Source organism: Quercus robur, chromosome 3 (assembly GCF_932294415.1).
Source record: "Quercus robur chromosome 3, dhQueRobu3.1, whole genome shotgun sequence".
NCBI lineage: Eukaryota > Viridiplantae > Streptophyta > Magnoliopsida > Fagales > Fagaceae > Quercus > Quercus robur.
Window position 1 is genome coordinate 57,141,914 of NC_065536.1, and position 23,319 is coordinate 57,165,232.

The 23,319-nt window shown below is 33.7% G+C and overlaps 1 protein-coding gene across 48 annotated transcripts in view; it reads left to right on the forward strand.

Moving 5' to 3' along the window:
* LOC126718519 (uncharacterized) overlaps positions 1 to 23,319 on the forward strand; it is a 225,007-nt gene that overhangs the window by 34,995 nt on the left and 166,693 nt on the right. For 8 of the 48 annotated variants that reach the window (XR_007652948.1, XR_007652951.1, XR_007652950.1 and 5 more), the window contains exons 1-8: positions 4,468 to 4,524; positions 5,767 to 6,290; positions 6,911 to 8,021; positions 8,224 to 8,496; positions 8,599 to 9,351; positions 9,463 to 10,505; positions 11,423 to 11,478; positions 14,030 to 14,365. Coding sequence is in view for 9 of the 48 variants with exons in the window: in XM_050420759.1 (XP_050276716.1) it covers positions 17,325 to 17,432; positions 17,525 to 17,629 (213 nt within the window). In the remaining 39 variants the exon portion in view is untranslated. The other 40 variants (XR_007652949.1, XR_007652960.1, XR_007652954.1 and 37 more) reach the window with 33 other exon arrangements.

The window sequence follows — 23,319 nt, forward strand, 5'->3', positions numbered from 1 at the left end:
ATTATCACAATTGTTGGGAGGGTTTTTTCTTTTTCTCCTATTTACTCATTTTTCTAAACTTATTTATAATTTGTTTTGAAACTTGGCCGTTCATAGGTATTGTTGTACTTTTGCCTAATTTATTTTTAAAGTAAAATAAGCCTATAAAAATAAACTCTTTCAAATCCATATTAATTAATAGAGAAATGCTATGTTTATAACATTTCCACAACACTTTCGCAACAAATCCTAACTAACAGGTTGTAATTGGTTGTAATAGATAGGCAAAAAAATAATTTAAGTTATAGATTTAAATTAGAACCAATAACTACTTACCATCTATGATTTGTTGTGAATTTTTTTTTTTTTTTTTTTGAGAAACAAATCAATACATATTATTAAGGAAGGCTATTTAAATCAACCTGAGTTAGAGATAAAAGGTTTGGTGGAACATCTTCCATCCAGACGGCCAATGGGGAGGAGGAGATTGCTCTTCTAGCTAGCGAATGAGCAAACTTATTACATTGTCTTCGGACATGTGTAACACTAAAACAAGTGAAGCGCAAAGCAAGAAAAATAATATCATTCATGATGTGTCCAAGGGCGCCAATGACTTGCTGCAACTGTTCAAGAGCTTGATTAAGACTTCGGAGTCACCTTCGAGGACAATGTTATCAAATCCCAATTCTAACACGAACTCCACTGCTCGGCGCGCTGCCAAAGTTTCCACTTCGGTGACTGTGGATGGTAGTGGAACAACTTCAAACAATGAAGCCATCACCAATCCATCATGGTTTCGTATGACTACTCCCAAACCAGCTTTGTTTTCTCGTTCAAAAAGTGCTTTGTCGAAGTTAACCTTGTAACCATGTAAGGGTGGAGGTTTCCACGCTGCTACTGTCTACTTCAGTGCTGCTATTGCTGATGTGGGATCAGGTAAGCAACCCAATGTGAGGTCACGAGCTTTGTCCAGCACCTGCTCCAATAAGATAGAGGGTTTCCCAAGTTTGATATTGTTTCTTCTATTCCACAACGTCCAAGCCATTGATGAGAACAACTCTAAGTCCCTGTTATTTGCGCAAATAACAAACATTATATCCAAAAAACTACTACATTGTTTGATGGTGCCGTGACTCCATAGAGGAGTGCTCTGCCAGAAATTCTCCAATTTTGGGTAGCGATATAAAGCATGAGTTGAGTCTTCTGTGTGTAGGTTACACAACTCACACACATCACTAGTAACCATTTGGCATTTAAGCAAATTCATCTTGGTGGGCAGTGAATTCTTACAAGCATGCCAGACCAGATTTTTTACTTTTCTAGGAGCTTTTAAAACCCAAATCTTTTTCCATAGAGGCTGCAATGTGGTAACATCAGAGGAACCAGGTTCACTAGCCATGCACTGATTTTGCAGAAATTTATATCTGGTCTAAACTATATACTCTCCATCAGGGCTAAAAGGCTAGATCAAAACATCCTCTTGTATAGATCGCAAAGAGGTATATTCTTGATGATATCGGCTTCCCATCATGGTTTTAAAAACCAGACCGGACCGATCGGGAACTGGCTTTCAATCTAATCTGGTTATGGGCAAAAACCATAAATAGCTTAAAAATTGGGAAAATCTGAAAACCAGCCGGTTCAATTGGAGAATCGAGAACTAGCATGGTCGAATCGGTAACTGATCAGTTGTATTTTTTGTCTTTTTCCCAGCCTAAAACTACGTCGTTTTGGCTAAAAACTAACCCTAGGTCCGTTTGGTTGGGAGGATGGAGAAGTAGGAGGATAGAAAAGTGGGAGGATAGAAAAGATTTTAGTTTCTCTCATTTGTGTTTGGTTAAGAGGGTGAAAAAGTGGATGAATAGAAAACTTTTTTGTTTTGTTGAAATTAAAGTTTGTATAAATTGACCATCATATCCTATTAAATAAAATAAAGGCGTAAATGCACTTTTAGTCCCTACATTTTCATTTTACTACTTTTAGTCCCTAAACCAATTAATGCATGACATTTAAGTCCTTACTATCACCCAACACATAGAAAAAACTGACGTGACAAACAGAGTGCACTGTATACACAATAAATGTTGACGTGACGAATAAAATAATAACAAAAAATTTATTTATTATTTAATAAATGCCAAGTCAGCGTAAAATAATAATAAAAAAGACATTTTCATGTTTTTTTCTAAATTCTTTTAAAATAAAATTAGATAATTAAATTAAAAAATTTATTTCTTTCATTATTTTTTTCTGAAGAACATGTTCATGTTCCTTGGGTTCATCTCCATAAATTTTGTTGAGAAACAAACACACAAAAAAACCCAAAAAATTCAGCTAAAAAACGAAATCATAAATCTCAAAGCCCTCATTTTCAACTCTAGCAAAATCATCAAATCCCCAAGCCATAAGCCCAGAAAGTTCAAAACTAGAAAATCATCAAATCCCAGAAGCCACAACCTACACTTCTTTAATCACCAAACCCACATTGAAACCCAGAACCCGACCACCACACTTCTTAAATAGTAGATAATGCACCGAATGCGGCATGAACATCACCGCAACGGCCTAAAGCACCACATCCACGCCGTTCATCTGCCTTACCCTCCTTTGATTCACCGCACTATTTTACAACAAAATCCCTCCCCTTTATCTTCCCTAGCAACCACTTCAACAATTTCGTCCTCTTGCACACCATCTCCGCCACTGCAGGCTTTACCTCCACCAGATTCTCCACCATTGTGAGTGTGCTATACATCGCAGCCATTTCATTGGGATCAGAATTGTTCAACTACTGCGGATTTTGAACAAGCAGCTCGAGCACATTGTTCTCCACTAGCACGTCAGCCAAAACCCTAGCCTACTTATCACTCTCCTCATTGTCCTCAAACACATCAGGATCCGTAAGATCTTAAAGCAACTGAACCACATTGACTGCAATATCGATGTTATCATGAGCAAGGAGATTCAAAATCGAAGGAATCGCATTGAGATTGACGAGATCCAGATATAGCTTGGGAGCTCCGGTGAGGATGTTAAGCTTGTGGAGGTTGATTTCGGAGTCGGCGAATCGGTCGGGCTTGTCGGGGCTCTTTGATTTGGTGATGTTCATGTTTTTTTTTTTTTTTTCCTATAGGTTTGATGTTCATGTTCTTTTATTCTGGGTTTGCTCTTTGATTCTGGGTTTGATGTCATTGTTGGGTTTATTTCTAGGTTTGATGTTCATGTTCTTTTATTCTGGGTTTGCTCTTTGATTCTGGGTTTGATGTCATTGTTGGGTTTATTTCTAGGTTTGACGTTCTTGTTTTTAATTTTTTTTATTTAATTAAAATTAATAAATTAATTTTTTAATTTAAATGCTGATGTGGTATTTTTTTAATTATTATTTTAATGTGCCGTTAGCCATGTCAGCTTTTTCTGTTAGTTGGGTGACGGTAAGGACTTAAATATCACGCATTAATTGATTTAGGGACTAAAAGTGGTAAAATGAAAATGTATGAACCAAAATAGAAATGACTCCAAAATGTATGGACTAAAAGTGCATTTACGCCTAAAATAAAAGGTAACATTTTATACTTAAAAAAAAAATTATGTATAAATAGACACTAATTAAAGTATAAAAAAAAGCATAACAAAATGTTTTCAAAAAAAAAAGAGGACAAAAAAAAAAACCAACCAAAATTAATGAGAAAATAAACATATGAGCACAAAAAAAAAAAAAAAAAAAAAAGAATGCTACACATCCAGAAAAAGTTAAAGAAAATAAAAAGAAGTTAAGAAAAGAAGTTACGTTCAGACAAAAAAAAAAGAAAAGAAGAAAAAAAAAAAATGAAAACCATCACGTCAGTAACAAAGAAAAAAAATCAAGGAAAAAAAAAAAAAACCCAGTCAACACGTCATAACAGGAAGAAAAGAAAAGAAGTTACGTTCAGACAAAAAAAAAAAAAAAAAAAAAGAAAAGAAGAAAAAAAAAAAAAAAAAATTAAAACCAAAACGTCAGTAACAAAGAAAAAAAATCAAGGAAAAAAAAAAAACCCAGTCAACACGTCATAACAAAGGAAGAAAAAAAAGAGTCAATACATTGGAGACTTAAAAGTAAACCAGAATAGAAAACACCTAGACTCTCATCTCACGGTCTCAAGCTCTCTCAAGCTCTCTGCCTCTCTGCCTCACTCAACTCAAGCTCACTCTCTCTGAAATCATGAATATCCCTCACTCTCTCTGCCTCACTCTGACGGTCTCACCTCACGCACGCCTCTGATTTTTTTTTTTTCCTTCTCATCCTCTCGGCGTCCGAACTGTGAAGTGTTCTGGGTTTTTTTTTTTTTTTTTTTTCCTTCTCGGTCTCGCCCTCGCCCTCTGAGCTCTGCTCTCTGCTTCTCGGCTTCATCAGGTAATTTTCTTTTCTTTTGATTTTGATTACTTGATTTTGATTTTGATCATTTTCTTTTCTCGGTTCTCTTTATTTTTTTGATTTTTTTATTTTTTTTTTCTCTCTCTCTCTCTCTCTCGGCTTCATCTCAGGTTCTCCGTTCCGTGACTTCACTGGTAAGTGGTAACTTCTATCGTTAATTCTCCTTATGTTGTGGATTTTGTGTATGTTGTGGATTTGATTTGCAGAGCATTATTGATTGTGAAATATAGTTTACAGAGTATTATACTATTGTTTGTGTATGTTGTGTTGATGAATTTATTTGTTGATAAAATGGTTGCTGCCAGTCTGAAATTGTTGAGTGAAACGGAGCCCGCCTCTGTACCATCTAATGAACATGCTTTTACAACCGGGTGATGAACTTGTTGCTAGTGGTGAAGCATTTGGTTCACATGATGATATTGATTTCAATTTTCTTCATAACAAATGAGGCTTGGGTCTTAAAACTTAGTAGTTGTTTGTTTGAAACTTTAAAACTTTTTTGCTATTTGGATGTAATGAACTTATTTGTTATTTTCCAACCATAAAACTGGTAATTAGCTCCCTTTCCGGTTCTTTCACAGTACCGATTTTTAAAACCATGCTTCCCACTCAAAGAAATATGACTCAATAAGCTCCCCCTTCCACACACGGTTGGTCCTGATCAATTAAGGAACTAACCATTGCAGTGTTATCACTAGCAATAGAAGGGGAGATGATTTTATTATTGAACTTCCCTGGCAGCCACCTTTCACCCCATATATGAACTAAATTTCCACTCCCAATCCACCAAACAGCCCCTCTTTTAATGCCATGAATTGAACTTCCACCTCATATATCCCTGGTAGCCTTCTGTTTTTTAGTAATATAGTATGCTATCCTTAATTAGGAAAGCCAGGTTCCTCTCAATCATCAAATTATTTTTTTTAAAAAAAAGTTTCAAAATGCTAAAATAGAAAATTGTTTTTTTTCCTCGACTCCAGCAAATGAACTATTATGGAAAGTGGGAAGTGTTTGCTAGATATTACACATCTCACTTTCAATTGACTAATAAGATACGAAATTTCCATTCTGTTTGATCACAAAGAAAGTTCAAAGATTTATTTTAGGTTTCACACAAAAACTTGCATGATATTGCAATGAAAATGAAAAAGGCATCAGTATGGTTCTTGGAAAGTTCAAAGAGTTACTGGTCATACCAAAATCAATGTAAAAAGCATCAATATGGCACTTAAAAGTTCAAAGAGTTGCTGGTCACACCCAAAGCAAGCCACCTTTAAAGGATCCTCTTGCTTGCATTCACCCTCTTCCTAATTTGTCATTCACTTTCTTGAATTATATTGACAATCCCTTCACAGTTTTCTTTCTCCTCCTTTCAGATATTTACAATTGTCTGTTCATAAATCTTGATGGCTCTTGTCACTAGCGAAGGAGCCTCATCTTCTTCTTTCACCCACCAACCCAAGAAGTTTGATGTCTTCTTGAGTTTCAGAGGTGAAGATACCCGTCTTGGTTTTACAGGCCATTTGTATAATGCTTTGTGTCAACGGGGTATTAACACCTTTATTGATGATAACCTTCAAAAAGGAGAAGAAATTTCTGCAAGTCTTCTCAAAATCATTGAAAGCTCAAGGATTTCAATAATTGTATTCTCTGAAAACTATGCATCCTCCACATGGTGCTTGGATGAACTTGCTAAAATTGTCGAGTGTAAGAAGAATGGCCAATTGGTGCGACCGGTTTTTTACAACGTGAATCCATCAGAAGTTCGCAACCAAAAAGGAAAGTTTGGAAAAACATTATCTAAACATGAAAAAAAATTAAAGGATAACAAGAAGTTGCAAGGTTGGAGGAAAGCTTTATATGAAGTTGCAAATATATCTGGTTGGCATTACAAGCATGAGTATGTTCCTATATTTAATGACTACTTTTATGCTCTTACAAGTTCTAATGGTTTTCTCATAAAAGAAAAGTTTTAATGGTTTCATAATTGCCAATAGATTTTATTGTTAAACAACTTCTACTATTTGATGATTGTCCTTTTCCTTTTTTAAGTTTTTCCAAATTATGATATTTTTTGGTAATACCTTCTACTAAGGCAGTTAAGTATGGGTCAATAGAAAAAATAAAATAACATAATATTAGACTATCTTACCAAATAATAAGGAGGTTATCTAATATGTGGTTTAAAATTTTTTTAGAAGAAACTCTTAATAATTTTGTTCAAGTATTAAAAGTTGGATTTCAATAAGTCTGTGCCCCTTGTCTAACTGGATTTTCCATGCGATTTCTTGCCAAAAACCTAAAGCTGATTTCCTAGAAAAGCAATAATTAGAAAAAATCCTAATAAAGTTTTAGCTCTTAGATCTATAAATTACATTAGGCTTACTTAAAAAAAAAAAAAAAAAAATCTGCAGTGGTAAATTGTAATGCTCAAATTGAACATCTTGAATTTAGTTTAGGTTCATATTTCAATTTTATAATTTAACTATTTACATGTCCTGTCTGTTTTGTGAATGACAGCTGTGCTGAATTTGAATTTATCCAAGAGATTGTTGAAGCGATCTCAAATTTTAAATTAAATCAGATGCCATTATTTGTTGCTCAATACCCTATTGGAATAAATTCTCGTGTAGAGGCCATAATATTGCAATTAGAAATTGGGTCAGATGACGTTCGTATGTTAGGTATGTATGGCCTCGGTGGAGTGGGTAAAACAACCATTGCAAAAGCTGTTTATAACAAAATATTAGATCATTTCGAAGGAAGCATGTTTTTGGAAAATGTTAGAGACAAGTCAGGGACATTTGATGGCATTATCCAACTACAAGAGATACTTCTTCATGAGACCCTAGGGATAAATGGACAACTGAAGGTGTGTAGTGAATCGAAAGGAACCACTGCGATAGAGAACATACTTTGCAATAAAAGAATTCTTCTAATTCTTGATGATGTGGATAAATTATACCAAATAGAAAGATTGATTGGAGGATGTGATTGGCTTGCTTCTGGAAGTAGAATAATTATAACAACAAGAAATAAACATTTCTTACAAACTTTAAGAATATGTCATTCGACTTACGAGGTTAAGGAATTAGAGGATCATGAAGCTCTTGAACTATTTAGTATGCATGCCTTTCATAAAAACAAACCCGAGGAAGATTATTCAAAACTTACTGATCAGGTTATATGTTATGCCAAGGGCCTTCCATTAGCTCTATCAATAATTAGTGCCAATTTGCATGGAAGAAGTGAAATGGAATGGAAAAGTGCATTAGATAAGTACAAAATGATTCCTGACAAAGATATTCAAAAAGTACTCCAAGTAAGTTATCAAGGATTGGATGAAATGGAGCAAGATATTTTTCTCGATCTTGCATGTTTCTTCAAGGGTCTTTACAAGGATTATGTTGTAGATATACTAAATTCTTGCAATCTATACCCAGTTATTGGTATTAAAAATCTTATAGATAAGTGTCTCATAACTGTTGATCAATTTAACAAATTATGGATGCATGACTTGCTACAACAAATGGGTAGAGAGATTGTTCGACAGGAATCACCACAAATACCTGGATTACGTAGCAGACTATGGTGTTATGAGGATGCTTTTGAAGTACTAACAGAAAATAAGGTATAATTTTGTTTCATTCACCTTTTTAATTTTTTTTTCATAGGAAAAATTTAATGACTTTGTTTTTTGGTTTTTTCCTTGATATAATTTTTTTTCTTTATTTATGAAAGAAATTTGTCAACATGGTTAAAATTTAATAGTTATTATATTTTTAGTGAATTCTTTTGTATGATGTGATTCACTAAATTTTTTGTCCAATTAGGGATCTGATAATATTCGAGGCATAATGATAATCTCGCCTGAACCAACAAAGTTGCAACTAAAAGCTAACTGTTTTGAGAAGATGGGAAATCTCAAGTTCCTTTTGGTTAGTAATGTTAATACTTCTGGAGATCTTGAATATCTTCCCAATGGATTAAGGGTGCTTGATTGGTCTAGATTTCCTTCATCTTCCTTACCATCCAATTTTCGTCCTCACAACCTTGTTGTACTTAACATGCCACAAAGTCCCGTTATATTGGACAAGATTTTTGAGGTATAATTATTTTTATTTATTTATAAATTATTATATAACTTCATTAAACTATATTTTAACATTTGTTGAAGTTAAATTTTGATTTATTTTTTTTCCCTACAGAGTATACAATACAAAAGCTTGACATATATGAATTTCAGTTTTTGTCAATACATTAGAAAATTACCGAACTTATTGAGTGCCACCCCAAACATAAAGGAATTGAATCTTCGTGAATGTAAAAAATTAGTCAAGGTTCATGATTCTGTTGGATGTCTTGCTAAGCTTGAAAGTTGGGACCTCGGCAATTGCTATAAACTTCGAATTCTTCCAAGCTGCATCTCAATGAAGTCTCTTAAACTTTTATGTCTTTATCTGTGTGAAAGGGTTAAGAGGTTGCCTGATTTTCCACATGAAATGAAAAATTTAAAGTATCTAAGTCTAGCACACACTTCCATTAGAGAGCTTCCTCCATCATTTAGGAATCTCACCGGGCTTGAGCGATTAGATTTTGGTTCCTATTTCAATTTGTGCCGTCTTCCAAGAAGCATCGATCAATTGCAACATCTTCGCATACTCAAGCTTTATGAATATGACCATTTGCGACAATATTTATCAAATTATGGTTTTCTAAGGTTGAATTTTCTAAAAAAGTTGACTTCTTGTTTCACCCCCACAAAGAAATGTTTATTATCGGGGAGAGAAGGTTTGAGCCTCGAAGAAAGCATTGTCAAATTCAATAGATTACAATATCTTCAGATTAGGGATTCCAAGTTCCTTCAGAAAATTCCAAAGCTTCCAGAAAGTATAAGAACAGTACGCGCAATAAATTGCATTTCATTGAGTTCAAAATCAGTAAGAAAATTATTCCTTCAGGTACCCCTCTTTCTCTTAAAAGTAATAAATAGAAACAATTTTGGTTACCTTTGCAAATATATTACTGGATTTGCTAAATTTTAATTTCTCTAATTTCGAAATTGTATGCAGTTTAGAAGAAAGTTAGAGGTTCCACAAAATACAAAATATGAAGACAACATATTAATGGATTCGCATTCACATCACAAATTATCGCATCAGATTGATTACTCTTCCAAGATTGATTACTCTTCCAGGATTGATTTCTCCCTCTCCCTCTTCAAGCCCTCACGCACTCTACATGCGTTTCTGATGGATTATACGAGGGATTATGGAGAGTCATATAATATTATAGTAACAGGAAAGAAGATTCCAAAGTGGTTCAACCATCAAAGTATTGAAAGTTCCATATCGTTTTGGATTGGTACTAAATTTCCAACAATTGCGGTTTGTTTAGGTTTTCATCTAGTTCCGTTGAAGGACAGTTATGCTAATAATGATAAGTACGGTTCTGTTCGTGATGATGTAATCAGTTGGCAATGTCATGTCAACATTTTCACCAACGGTCATACGCAACCTTTCACGCTGCGGAGGAACTTTTACCATATTAAGTGTGATCATCTGTGGTCTTACGGTGTTTCTAATAGCAAATTACAGCAGTATTTCGGAAACATGATGCAAGGTGATCGGAATCTTGTTGAGGTTTCATGTAAAATCTCTAGGTGGAATAGTATAAACGGAAAATTCGCTCCTGTGATTGCAAGGATAGGGGTACATGCAGAATGCATTTGTCATCATCCAAATTCCATTATATTCGATGACAACTCTCAAAATGTTGATGACAACTCTGACTACTCTGAAAATGATGATGACAGCTCTGATGACAACTAAGACAGAGCTTGCATCTTTACTATCTCCTTTCTCCACTTCTTGCGGGACCATCTTCACTGCATTCAAGCAATGATGGCTGAGATTTGATTTTGTCATCAATTGCCCATATGACTCAAATGGGTCTGACTTGTTTTTGGGATTTGACTCAACTGTTGGAGTTGGGTTTGATTTGGCTTCCTCTACAATGGCCGATCCGTCTGCAAACTATGATTCTGGCTTCAACCCATATCCATAGTAGAAGAAAATGAGAACCTCTTGATCAAATTTTGAGGAAACATAGCAAGGTATTGTTATTACATTGAAACTGTTTTTCTTTGCATCATCTTTGTTGAATGCCAAAGTATGTCTCCCTCTTTAGTTGTATTGTTTGATTTGCATCTTTGTCACTTCTCGTTCTCTTTCACTAAATTAACGTGCTTATTAATAAAGGGGTACTAAGTCAATTTGAAAGGATATAGTTATGCAAAGAAAAAAACAGAATTAATAAAAGAAACTAGTAATTTGATCTTTTGCTGAGTTCTATTTCTTTTACGGGCAAAGATGTTTTCGAAATTATTCTAGAAAAAAAAAGAAAAAAGCATTAAATTGTTCTGTTTAGTGGACAAGTAAATCCAAGATGAATATTATAATTTATATTGATGAAGATCGACATCTACTTGGTCATAGTATAGAGATTACTTGTATTGAATTTGAATTATTGGTATAATTAGGTAAGCATATTTTTTATGGGATTTTGAAGGTGAAGAGTGGTATTTGGTAGGCAGAAGTAAGCATTTATTTATTAGGAATAAGTGAATAACAGAAAATCTTACTAATAGATTTTGCTCCCTTCAAAAAAGGGGGAAAATAATGGTTCTTTTTTTTTTAATACTATTTTATGATTTTAATTGTCTTAACATGCAGATGAATTGGGTGATTGTGATAATAAAAAAGGGCAACTGAGGCCTTATTGCCATGATCACCTGCCTAGACTTCTGCATGGTTAAAGCCATTTTCCAATGCTGATTTCCCTCCAATTGTTTGTGTGTAGTGTACTAGTATTTATTTTATCTTGGTTGTACTTTCACAAGTACAACTTTTTGAGACACACTAATTCTGTATCATCATTTGTTTGAAGAAAATTCTATATCATGTTCTATTAGAAGATTCATGTTCTCGTATTTGCACAATATATATAATCACACGGTTTATTGCTTTGCAGGGTATTCAAATAAACATGCAACAATGCTTCTACCAAGTGAGAAATCTTATGCATGGGTCGGTTTTTTACTAGTTGGACATGTTTTTAATACATTTTCTGCTTAAGATGTTGCCTTAGAAGTTAGAACTCATGGCTAGCCCTTCTTTTTATTCAAACTTTGCAGACTCCAGACTAACAATTTTGTTTTTATTTATTTTTATTTTTTTAGATTTTTGCTTCTTGGATTTGTTTTTAGTACATTTTCTGCTTAAGACCTTGGTTAGCCCTTTCTTTTTATTCAAACTTCAAGACTCCGAACTAAGGATTTTTTTTTTTTTTTTTTTTTAAGGTATACTGTTTTGGTTTCCTCTGTTTTGATGTCTATTCTTCTTCTTACTCTAACCTGCTGCCCAATTTTTTTTCTTTATAGGAATTTATATGATCCTCTCACTCTTGATTTTTAATGCCAAAATTTCTATATATCTTTACAGGCTGAGGACTTGAACTAAGTGTTTTATTTATTTATTCATTTATTTTAAAGGCTTAAGGCTTAGTGGAGGAGAGTTTTATCGGGTTGAGGACTTGAACTAAGGATTTATTTTCTTTTCTCCGCTTAGTGCTGACTCCATTGGTTTTCATACATAGGTGTATGAAGTTGGTTAAATAATCAGCACATAAATGCATATACATTGTCATTTGATGTTATCCTAAATACAATCCATTAATTAAAGTCACTATGAATATGTCTAACATCTCCCCCAAATTCTTTCCTAAAATCCCCAAACAAAACAAGCAACAGAAAAAGTTCTGCAATTTGGAACTAGAACTTTAGAAATTATTATAGTCTCTTATGATCTCTAGCACTTAAATGAATTGAAGGTCAACAAAAGAAACACTAGTTTCTTTGTTTAATCTTGAAGCATTTTAGTCTGCACTAACAATCCCCTTCCCCTCCCCCCCACCCCCTAAAAAAAAGTCTAAAATACCGAATGAAACAAGCAACAGAAAAGGTGATGAAAGAAAATGCTAGCAATTTGGAACTAGAACTATAGACATCATTATGACTTCTATTTTCACTTGGAGATATTATGGAATTCTATCTTCAGGTTTGGGTTGTTTTATTTTTACAGGAATAAATTGTAAGTAGATTTGTTTAACTGATATGGCCCTAATTTTCTCTTAAATTGCATATGCAGATCTCAAAAGTATGGGAGCTTCCTGTCTCGTTTCTATTAAAACTAACTACCACAATTTCAGAAAGTTGCAGATTGTATGCATAAGCCACACTTTTTATATGCTTGCAACTAATTCATGCCTTTTGATCATCCCATTGTTTTCCTCCTTCCACATACCCATTTCCCTTTCTAGTTCATAGTACTCTTTGGCCAACTCCTCTGTTCTTGACTACATAATAGAAAAAGAGCCCCCAAAAGGAGATGTCAACCTGTTGCATGATAGATGCCAACCAGGATTGAATAGATTTCTGTTTGAAAATTGGTAGCTTGAAGCTTGAATTACACTGTGTGGATAATTATTGTAACAACCAACCAAAGGAAAGTGCTAGCCACACTGCGCTTATTACCCAAAATGACTAGTCAAGTTGTAAATAGGGTCCTCATAATCACTTAGAAACCCAAGATCTATTTAGTAAACACCTGATGTGGGACTCAATGATATAGGAAATGGGTTATGGAAGAAAATTTAGGAAGCCTACTTTGGAGACAGTGAAAGGACTTGCACATAAGTCATATTCAAGCTTAGTGAGGGAAGAGGGAGATTTGTATTTATATTTGGAGTTAATGAAATATGAATTGTGTTAGGAAGTCTAAAATTTACTACAGCACATCAACTCATTTACATATGCTTATAGGTCTTATTAGCTTGTTGAAAAATATTATAATGAACATAATTATGCAATAGTCTTTTAAGCATATGACTTAGATTTTTGATGTGCACTCTGCACAAGTATTGCACTTTTATTTTTGATAATCTACACAAGTCTTACACTGATACTAACAAAATTTAAGCAACATTGGGAACTTCAGAATTTGGTGATAAGTAAGAAATAGTATAGCATCATAAAATGGTCTAAATTTTTTTTTTCTTTTCTGGATATAGTAGTATGGATTAGAATCATCTGTCATTTGCTTTAAATTTGGTGGGGATTATATGTAATTGGAGGAGACTCCACCCTGTGTACAGAGCTTAAATGCCTCCAATGTACAGTTATTTGTAATTCTTAATGAATTTATTTATATATATATATATATATATATATATTGAGAAGAAGCTTTTGTAATTATATATATATATATATATATATAATTTCTTTACAAATTACTTCACTACTGTGTGAAACTAACTTTTCTTACCTTTGAAAGTTTGGGAGGGAAAAAAATTCTTTCATATGTTAGTCTTTTTCTTGATTTATTTAAAAAAAAAAAATATCTTTTTCAAAATAAGAACACAATGATAGCTAGTAAAATGGGTCTATTGAGAAGAACGTTAAATTGGAACTTGTGATACATTAATGTTGATTTGGATTTGGATTTTGGATGCTCTCTTTTGTTTTTATTTTATGTTTACGGATGGGAGATGTGACATTTGTCAAATTTCTGTGTTTAACAGATTTGGTTACAGGGCAAGATAGACTTCAGCTTATGTCTCGACTCTCCACTGTGACATTCTCAGTTCTTGTGAACAGACCCCCAACTGGCATATTCAGCATTATAGGGGTTTGAGTAAAGTGGATTGTAGGAGCAACAGGATTTCTTTTCTGGTTTCCAGGTGGGAAAGGGAATTGAGATTTCACACTTCTTTATAGATGACCATATATCATCTTCTTGTGGAGGTGTACAACTGAACTAAGCTATCTTAGTTGTCTGCTTCTTTTCTTTGAGACTCCCAAATTAATAATGAAATGGGTTCTATGGAAGACTATTGGCAGTTGTTTAAGGCTATAAGGTAGGTTCTCTTTTCATGCCAATATAAGTTTGTGGTTGCTGCTAGAAACCATGTTTTAGATTATTTGGAATACTAATGTTATAATCCAAGGATTGAATCGTAGGGCCATTAAATTTACCATGTTTGTAGTCTTGATTAAGATGATATTATTATTTCATATTTACTTTCCTATTATCATTATCTTCAAATCAAATATGTAAGCAAGTCCCATAAATTAATATAAATATATATATAGAGCTAAAGTCATACATTATTTTATAAAATGCTAATTTAGTGAGTGGTTATTGATAAGTAAAAAAGTGATATTCGTGGACCAAATGAAAACCAATAAGAATTTGCAACATCAATAGTTTGTAAAAATAGCATTACTCACTCAAAGATTGATTATCTTCTTGATGAAAATTTACCCCTGTCATGGTCAAGCAAAATTATGCTTGCCATGTTAGAATGAGATGTTGGAGTAGATTCTACCATTAGGTGGGCTTTCATTCTTTTTATTCAACAGTTCCAGAATATGAGTTTGTTGGGTAATTTAAGGTATTCTCTTCTTGATTCTCAAAAAAAAGAAAAAGAAAAAAGTATTCCCCTCTTTATTGAGTTTCAAGTAAATCTCGCGCAAGTGCAATGTGATTCTTTTACTCAAATTATAGGTCTTCCACAGGTAAATATTTTTGTGAGAAGATACAATATATATTGAAATTTTTTCATTTTAAACACTATAGTTTAAAGATATAACAAATTAAACCCTGGGCTGAGTTTCAAAAAAAAAAAAAAATAACAAAGTAAATTATTAACTTATATTAAAGCTCAAATATAAAATCATTCTATTTACATGGTTGAGAGGTTTAATTTGTTATATTTTATTTTTACCTCACTCTGATTTTATGAATATAATTTTGAGCATCTCGATATGCTAAATGCTTGCCTTCAAGCGAAGTCCAATTAATATATTTATTAACAAAAATGTTTTACTATATGCTCCATGAGTTAGTGTAAAAATCACAAAATATTCAAAATGACGTACGTACACCCACCAAATCTGGTCGGAGTTTGATAATCTCATTGCAGCATCATGCTCAAAATTTCATACCCATACGCAATCTCTCACTTGGTCAAACTTTTAACAATCCTTTTATTTATTAATTTATTTATTTTTTGAGTCTTTGACTTACGCTTTAGGAAATACTTGTTACACACATCTTGTTGTACAGATGCAAAAATTGCATTGAAAATGTGACTTGAAATTGTTACTTTCAGACTTTGAAATATACTTGTTACATATTTTGTTGCGCACATGCGAAAATTGTACTGAAAACATAACTTGAAGCTGTACTCTTAGACTTTGATTTCGCCTCAATTGGAGTATTGTGCTTGCAGACGTGCCATCAGTGTTCAGATATGTTGAACAACCATGCACCAAATTCACTTATGTGTCACATGCAAATCTTCATAATAAGAGTTCCAGCATAGATGTCTTTAATCTGTATTGAACACTTAATGCATTAAATTTGACAGTGATCTTTTGTCAGGCAATAGAACTCATGGTTGTTGATGCTCTGTTAAAAACAAATGATTAGCTTGACATTGCATCCTCAATTCATCAACCGGCAGGATTTTGGAAGGTTTGAACTTTACACATTATCATGGAACTTCTAGGTTTTACTTTACAGCACTGACATAGTCTCTCTGAAGTGCAGTTAGATGATTCAATCTTAAAAATCATTGAAATTTCTGATGTACAAACTCTCAAGGAAGCAAGAGACATTATCCCATGCATTTGAAGAAGGGAGCTATATCAGCTATCTTATTACAATCGCAAGATGGGGAAGAGGTAGTAATGTGTGAAATTCTTCATGTCTCAAAATCTTTAACTTCTCCTAGAGTAAATCTTGGATAGTATCAACTGTAAAGGCAATATAATTTTATCAACTTGATATGTTTCTCAGTTCTGCAATGAGTTCTCTGTCCCAATGGACAAGATGAAGCACTTCAAAACAATCACTCCCCAAGATATCATTTGCTCCCAGGTCCAAAAAAGATGTATGATTTTACCATGGTCTTTGTTTCTCAAAAGTGGACAAACAGTATCCTGAAGTGTAATTTTTCAACCAGAAAACGGGTGGTGTGACGCTAGAAGAAGAAGATATTGTTGTGAGCAATGTTAAGATTGGTTTGACACAAGGAAGAAACAACCCTCTTCAAAGGTAAAAACAATGATTATGATGAAGGCAATGTTCATCTTTGCATACTGTTAGATAAATTTTCTACTTGTAATCTAATTTGACAAATAACCTTTTTCCTCATGCATGTTTCTCCTCATCCAGCATCAAATTCTTCAAGGTACTGAGATCACCTCTCTACCAGGATTTTTTTTTTAATGTTTTTGCTTATCATTGATTTTTCTTTTATTTTTTACCAATTTTTATGGAATATTTCAATCATAATGGTGCAGGTTAGCATATGTTGAATTCAAACTCAGTGATATAGAGGGTAGCCTTCAACTTTAGCATAAGATTGAATATCCGGAATCAGGACTATTTATGCTTAGAAAATTATTTATTTAAACCAGAGTACATGGTGAATTTAGTGATGTTGTTTGCAAAATCCTTGATGAATTAAATTACAACCTAAAAACCGTTAATTGAATAAATCGGTATCATGTTAACTACATGGTCAACTATATTTCCAAGGTAGAAGGCGGTAAACCTCGTACAAAAAGTGCTTACAATGCATGTTAACTAAGACTTACAGCTTATGCTTTAGAAATCAACAGTAATTCTGCTAAATGCCACCTGCTTGATGTACTGACAATGAATCCCAACTTAATTAAAGGAACTGCTTTTAAATTATAATCCTTCTTGAAGCTGAATTGGTTTAACTAATAATTCAAGAACAGTTTTTTTTAGTGGACATAATATTACTTACACATTGTGAGAATTAACAGCTTGACTTTTTCCAGGATTATGACAGCAATGAGATGTTCTCAATCCAAGATCGCATCAGCCACTTGCTGCCTGCATTTGACCAAGATATGATAGTGAGGGTGTACTCTAAGAAGCCTGAACTGGTTTGTGGAAAAAAAGACATTGATTTTGCTAAGTCATTTATACGGTTAGGATATTTCTTTGACCATGAATTATATGCAAATGTTACATACAGGTGGAAGCAGTGTCTGAGGCCTTCAAAAACTTTCAACTGAAGAATTATGGAATGAAAGCACAGGTTCATTCAACTCCTGACTCAAAAAAGCAGCGTCGGAGATAATTGCTTGCTAGAAGATGTGTATGACATTTATATTTCTCTTAATTGGAATAGGTACATAGTCATTGATGAAGAAACATAGTAATGCCATGAGCAAATGTGCAATGTCCATATATAATGAATAATATGAGCAAATGCGTATATCCAAATATCTCAATTCCAGGTATAAATGTATAAAATGAATTTCACTCAATTTGATTGGATACCCAAATTGGGGCTGTTCTATAGTGTGTTGATTGCGATTCTGGTTTGTGTATTCAACAAATGGGATATGCAGAATATAGGGTAAGAAAATAAGCAGGTGCTGATTTAGTGGAACTACTTGAAAACTTGTCTCTAGAAAATATTAAATTAATTGGAATTGTAGACCTTAATTATATTCAAAATTCATAATTCACAATTTCCTAAGATTAGTTGTGGATACTTTTAATGTTTCTAAGTTGGATCCTTTTGAAGGAAATAAGGGCTATTTCCTAAGAAGCATGGACACAGACATGACATAGAACACGGTGATACAACAATTCTTCTTGCTCCGCTAATGGTAGTTGCTGTTCAAGCCCTTTCCATGACAATGCCTAGCTCAAGTATGAGCAAAGCTCAAAAACTTTCCACTAAGTACTTCCCATCAAGTTTGGGACCAATCAATCCTGTTACCTCACCTTGACACATTTGAACTTCCCATTTAAAAAAAAAAAAAAAAAAACTTTATCACCTTACGTTGAACTTCAAAAGTCCCGTTTGGATAAATTGAAAAAAAATTAAAATAGAAAATTATTTTTGAAATTATTAGTTTTATTGTTAAAAAAACTTTTGGTGCCTTAAATCAAACCAGTCTAATATAGGATATAATTTGAAAGGGGTCATTGGTTTTGCTTAGTTGGGCATGTAGAAATTATATTTTATTGATATTCATGTAAGGGAATACCTAGGAAGTATGGACACTTCATTTGGGGTGTTGTACCTTATACGTGTCATACCGGTGTTGTATTGGCTATTTCATATTATAATTTTTTTAAAAATTTCTCGTGTTACCATGTCGTACTCGTGTCCGTACTTTCTAGGGGAATACTCAATTTTTATTACATGTTAAGTTGGTTGGCATAATATAATTAAAACATTGTGTTAGGCAAAGCTGATATATTGAAGAGAGAGAGAGAGCGCAGATATGAATCATATTTGCTGGGGTGGTTGGTGGTTCGCATTTTTTTGTTTGAATGATAGTTTTTTAAACACCTGCCGAAAGGGGGGGGGGGGGGGGGGTTACTGAAACTTTTCAGTATCTTGAATCTTTCCCTCATTTTGCTATGTGAAGATTTTTTCTATCAAAAGGACACTTATAGTCTGTATTAAATTAAAGGAATGTATATATCTGATGGTGATGACATTTAACTTTGTTTTGTATTGGATAAATTTAACCCCACCAATTGATTAGAAAACAAGTGCATAGTAAATTTCTTCTAGTGCAAATAAATGGCAAAAGGTCTTATACAGGCAACAGCAGAGGATTTGGCAAGGAATAGAGGACAAGTTCTCTCTCTTTATTGCCAGATATTGCGGAGCATCAACTCCCCAAAGCTGCCACTCGCTTTTGAAGCAAGATTGGCTAAGAAAGCAGAGGTTCGTGCTACTTCATGTTGGCTTCTGAAGAGACATCCCTACATAATATTGATGACCTGCTGAGTACTCTCTTTCCCTTCTAAGAAAAGGTGAAATTCTCAAATACATACAATGAGTAAGTCATCTCTCTCTCTCTTTGTTCAGCGTATAAAACTTTCTTTATCTCTACAAGATACAAATGGAACAATCTCATTTTGATGAACTAGTTTGATGTGACATCTTGTTTAATAAAATCAAAATATTAGTCCTTTGTGATGCATGACTGTATGTTTATCATGCGCCCATCTATGACCATAAGTTAGCCAAATAATTCTCAAAAGCAGTTCCATTTTTATTAGAGTGAAAAAGTGGATTCATCACACATCTTTGGGAAACAATTGTTGTGTGGTTCACTTTTCATTTTGTGTGAGGAACATGGCTTATATCATATGGTTTATATTGATTTTCTGATCAACAATAATTGATCACTGTCAGAAAGTCACTTACTATATGCTTTTGATTATCCATTTAAGACAATGACTTACGAATACGAAGATTGAACTAATGCAGTTCTATATGACCCTTGCATTTATAGTAATGCCAACATATGTCCTCTTGATGCACAATGAAGCTTGTGAGCAAGAATTTCAACCAGAACTTCATTTAATATAAAAATAAGTTACATAATCAGAAGAATTATCATCTCCTTTCAGGTTTTCCTATTATTATGTGGAAGATAAGAAAAAATTGCGTGAGATGTGATTGGGAATAATAATATATGACTCTAGGTCAACTAAATAACTTGTGATGATGAGATTGCAACATGAATGTTACCTTAATTTTTCAAGAAAAAAAAAATTATTATCAAGAAATGGACTTTATTATTCATAATTGTAACATGCAGATATTTGGAGGGAAAATTTAAATATCTTAAAATATGTTTTGGTCAATATATTTCTTTTGTATGCAGAAATTTGTTTTAGATCGATTTAATTCTTATAAAACATTGATTAAATATTGTTATATATTGCTCTTCACTATTTATGATGTCACTTTAGGTAAATTCAGTAAATCATTTGTACCTCATTTAGGCGTTAGGATGCTAGTCACTTTAAATTCATTATAAATATTTTGTGCGAGATCTTTGTTTGGCTATATTTTTTGTCATTTGGAATACTTAATCAAATTGGAAGGGTTAGCTTTTAATTCTTTAGTTTTCCAACCCCCCTCCCCTCCACTTTTCTCTCTATCCGGATGATTCAGTATGTTCATTGACTTGTTGCTGAGTGCTTGCTCTTTGGGGACCAGGGTCAACTGGTTTGTTGGAGTAAATCATATCTTGAGGGGTCAAGGTATGGTAGAGCAAGACTTGCATCTTATGGTGTGAAGACAATACTGGGGGGCCGATTTGTATTCAACGTCAAAGACTGCGTTTTCTTCATAAGATGCGCTGCAAAGAATTTGTTTCTATGAAAAAAATTGGGATTTTGTTATTAATAAACCTGATTATTGTAAGGTTTCTGAAAGTTGCGCTTGAACTCTTGAAGCAATTTTTGATTGCGATAATGAAGTTGGAATCAAGTTTTATCAAATTTCTGTTAAATCAGGCTACCATTTGGCGCAACAAATTTCCAGAGTTAGTGACAGGACGGAATGATCTACTGGGGTATTTGGGAGCTGCATCTGGTCAAAGATTTGGAGGCTCCATTTAAAAAAAAAAAAAAAATCAAAGTCTTTATGTGGCGGGTATGTAGTAATATTTTGCCAATCCATGTGAATTCAATAAAGTGAAGAGTAATTTCAGAGGGCACCTGTGAAGCATGTAAACAATTCCTTAGACGAGTCCTCATCTTCTTTGGGAATGCGGTGTTGCACAGGATGTATGGGCTGGCTGCTCTGTTCGGCTGCAGAAATGTGTTCAAGGTCTGGAGGATATGATTCACCTTATGGGTGAGTTGTTGGATAGACTAGCAGTGGATGAGTTTGAGCTTTTTCTGGTGCAAGCATGGTTATTTGGCATCAAAGAAATGTGGTGGTTCATGGTAGGCAGCTCCAAGAGTCCAGTGCTTTGAATCACTGTGCTAGGGACGTCTTAGAGGATTATTGACAGACCCAAATGCAAATGTTGATTCCAAATGCTGCGGTATCTGTTGAGGTATGGTGTCCACCACCATCCTCTCGGTTCAAGCTCAATTTTGATGCTGCATTGTTTGCCGATCTTGATGAGATTGGGATGAGAGCAATAGTTCGGAATGATAAAGGGGAGGTGATGGCAGTTATATTGGCCGGAGGCCCTTCTGTAGTTGATAGTGAGGAAGCAAAAATCATGGCTTGAGAGAAAGCTTTGGCCCTTCTGTAGTTGATAGCAAGGAAACGAAAATCATGGCCTGAGAGAAAGCCTTGGAATTTGCAATTGATGCAGGTTTCACTGAGCTGTCCACTGGGTCACATTCTGCACTATATACAATGCTTGTTTCAGGGACTTGGATGGTACACGGTCAGCTTTGTTAGGCCTAGTGCAAACTCAGTGGCCCATTCAATGGATTTGGATGAACTGATTTGGTTAGAGGATTCTCCTCCACCAGCCGTGGAAGCTTTGTAATTTGATTGTACTCATATTCAGCAATAAATAACAAATGAGTTTGGCTTCAAAAAAGAAGACTTGGATAAAATCAATATGCGAGTGAAAGACTTCACCATTCAAAAGTACTAGAAAACACATAAGATGTTGTAGAGAGAATTCTATGAGGTAGATAAAGGTTGCTATCGAAATTAATCATGATTCTTATCTCCACAATAATATCTTGGTATTATTTATTGAACATGATCAAGATAATATAGCCATACTATCTTGAAATTGGAAAAAAAGGGGAATTGATTTGTTTTTGCTGGGAGGTCCTTCACATGTTGATGGTTGATTGCGTTGTGTGTTGATGAAATACATTCTCAATCAATATTTGTCCCAAAACAAAAATTGATTTAATGCGTATATGACAGTTGTATCAAAAGAAAAAAAAAAGATTGAAGCTTTAACATTGAATGTCATGTGTTGCACACCAGTATTACTATTTTCGTGTATATTCTAATAAGTATTACTGTTTAGTAAAAAAAAATGTCATGTGTTGCACGTTTATATCTTTTAATGCATATATGACAGTAAATGGACTTGTGTCCAAGTTAGGGCATACAATTTTATCTACAGGTGAAAATAATTAAAAGCTAATTTTTTGTTCTTTTTTTGGCATATTGATATACAATAAAGCTGTATCCACTAGATCTTTTAATGGACTTTTGACACATCCCCTTTTCCTTTTTTGAGTGACTTTTTGTTAAAAAATTATTGTGTGGCAGGCAGAATTGATTTTGGGGAATCTCAAGGAAAAAGAGGGGTAATTTGTAGGAATAATAAAAATTTTACTTGATATCCAAGAGCAAGTGTTTATAGACTAACTTTTGAAGAGTTGTAAAAATTGCAACCCTACTATTTGTGTTGATTTGCTAGCTATCTCCAATTACTCTTAACCATGTTGTCTCTTCCTTGCAGATGATTGCAGGATATTGGTTTGCTTGCTTTCCTAGGTTCAAATCATCCACTGTATCTTGAACCCAACAAATTGCTGACAAATTAGAAAAGATGAGCACTATCCAAACTAGTGATTTTGTGATGTATGATAATTCGATATTTGAATGGTCTGTATGTCAATTAGACTTGTCCCGGAACTCAGTTAGCTCTTTTGTTTTAATGAATTTTCAGCTTCTACCAAAAAATTAATTAAAAAAAAAATAGCGGGGTTTTAGGTTTAGGCAAGAGAGAAAATTTGACACTGAATTCAATTATTCCATTGCCAAATCATGTGTTCTATGTTTTATTTTACAATTCCTTCCTATTTTTACTCTCAATTCGGCAATCCCATTATCAGTCTATTTGTCAATTTGACACCCTCATTGAATAATTCCTCTCTCCTTGTTTGCCCAAAACTTCACACACCATAAAATGATGATAAACTTTCCTATCCACAATATTTGGGTTGATTGTAAAATATGGGCCAGAGTGGATTCCACTTTCTTCACTTCTTCATTTTTCTCCTCTCTTAATC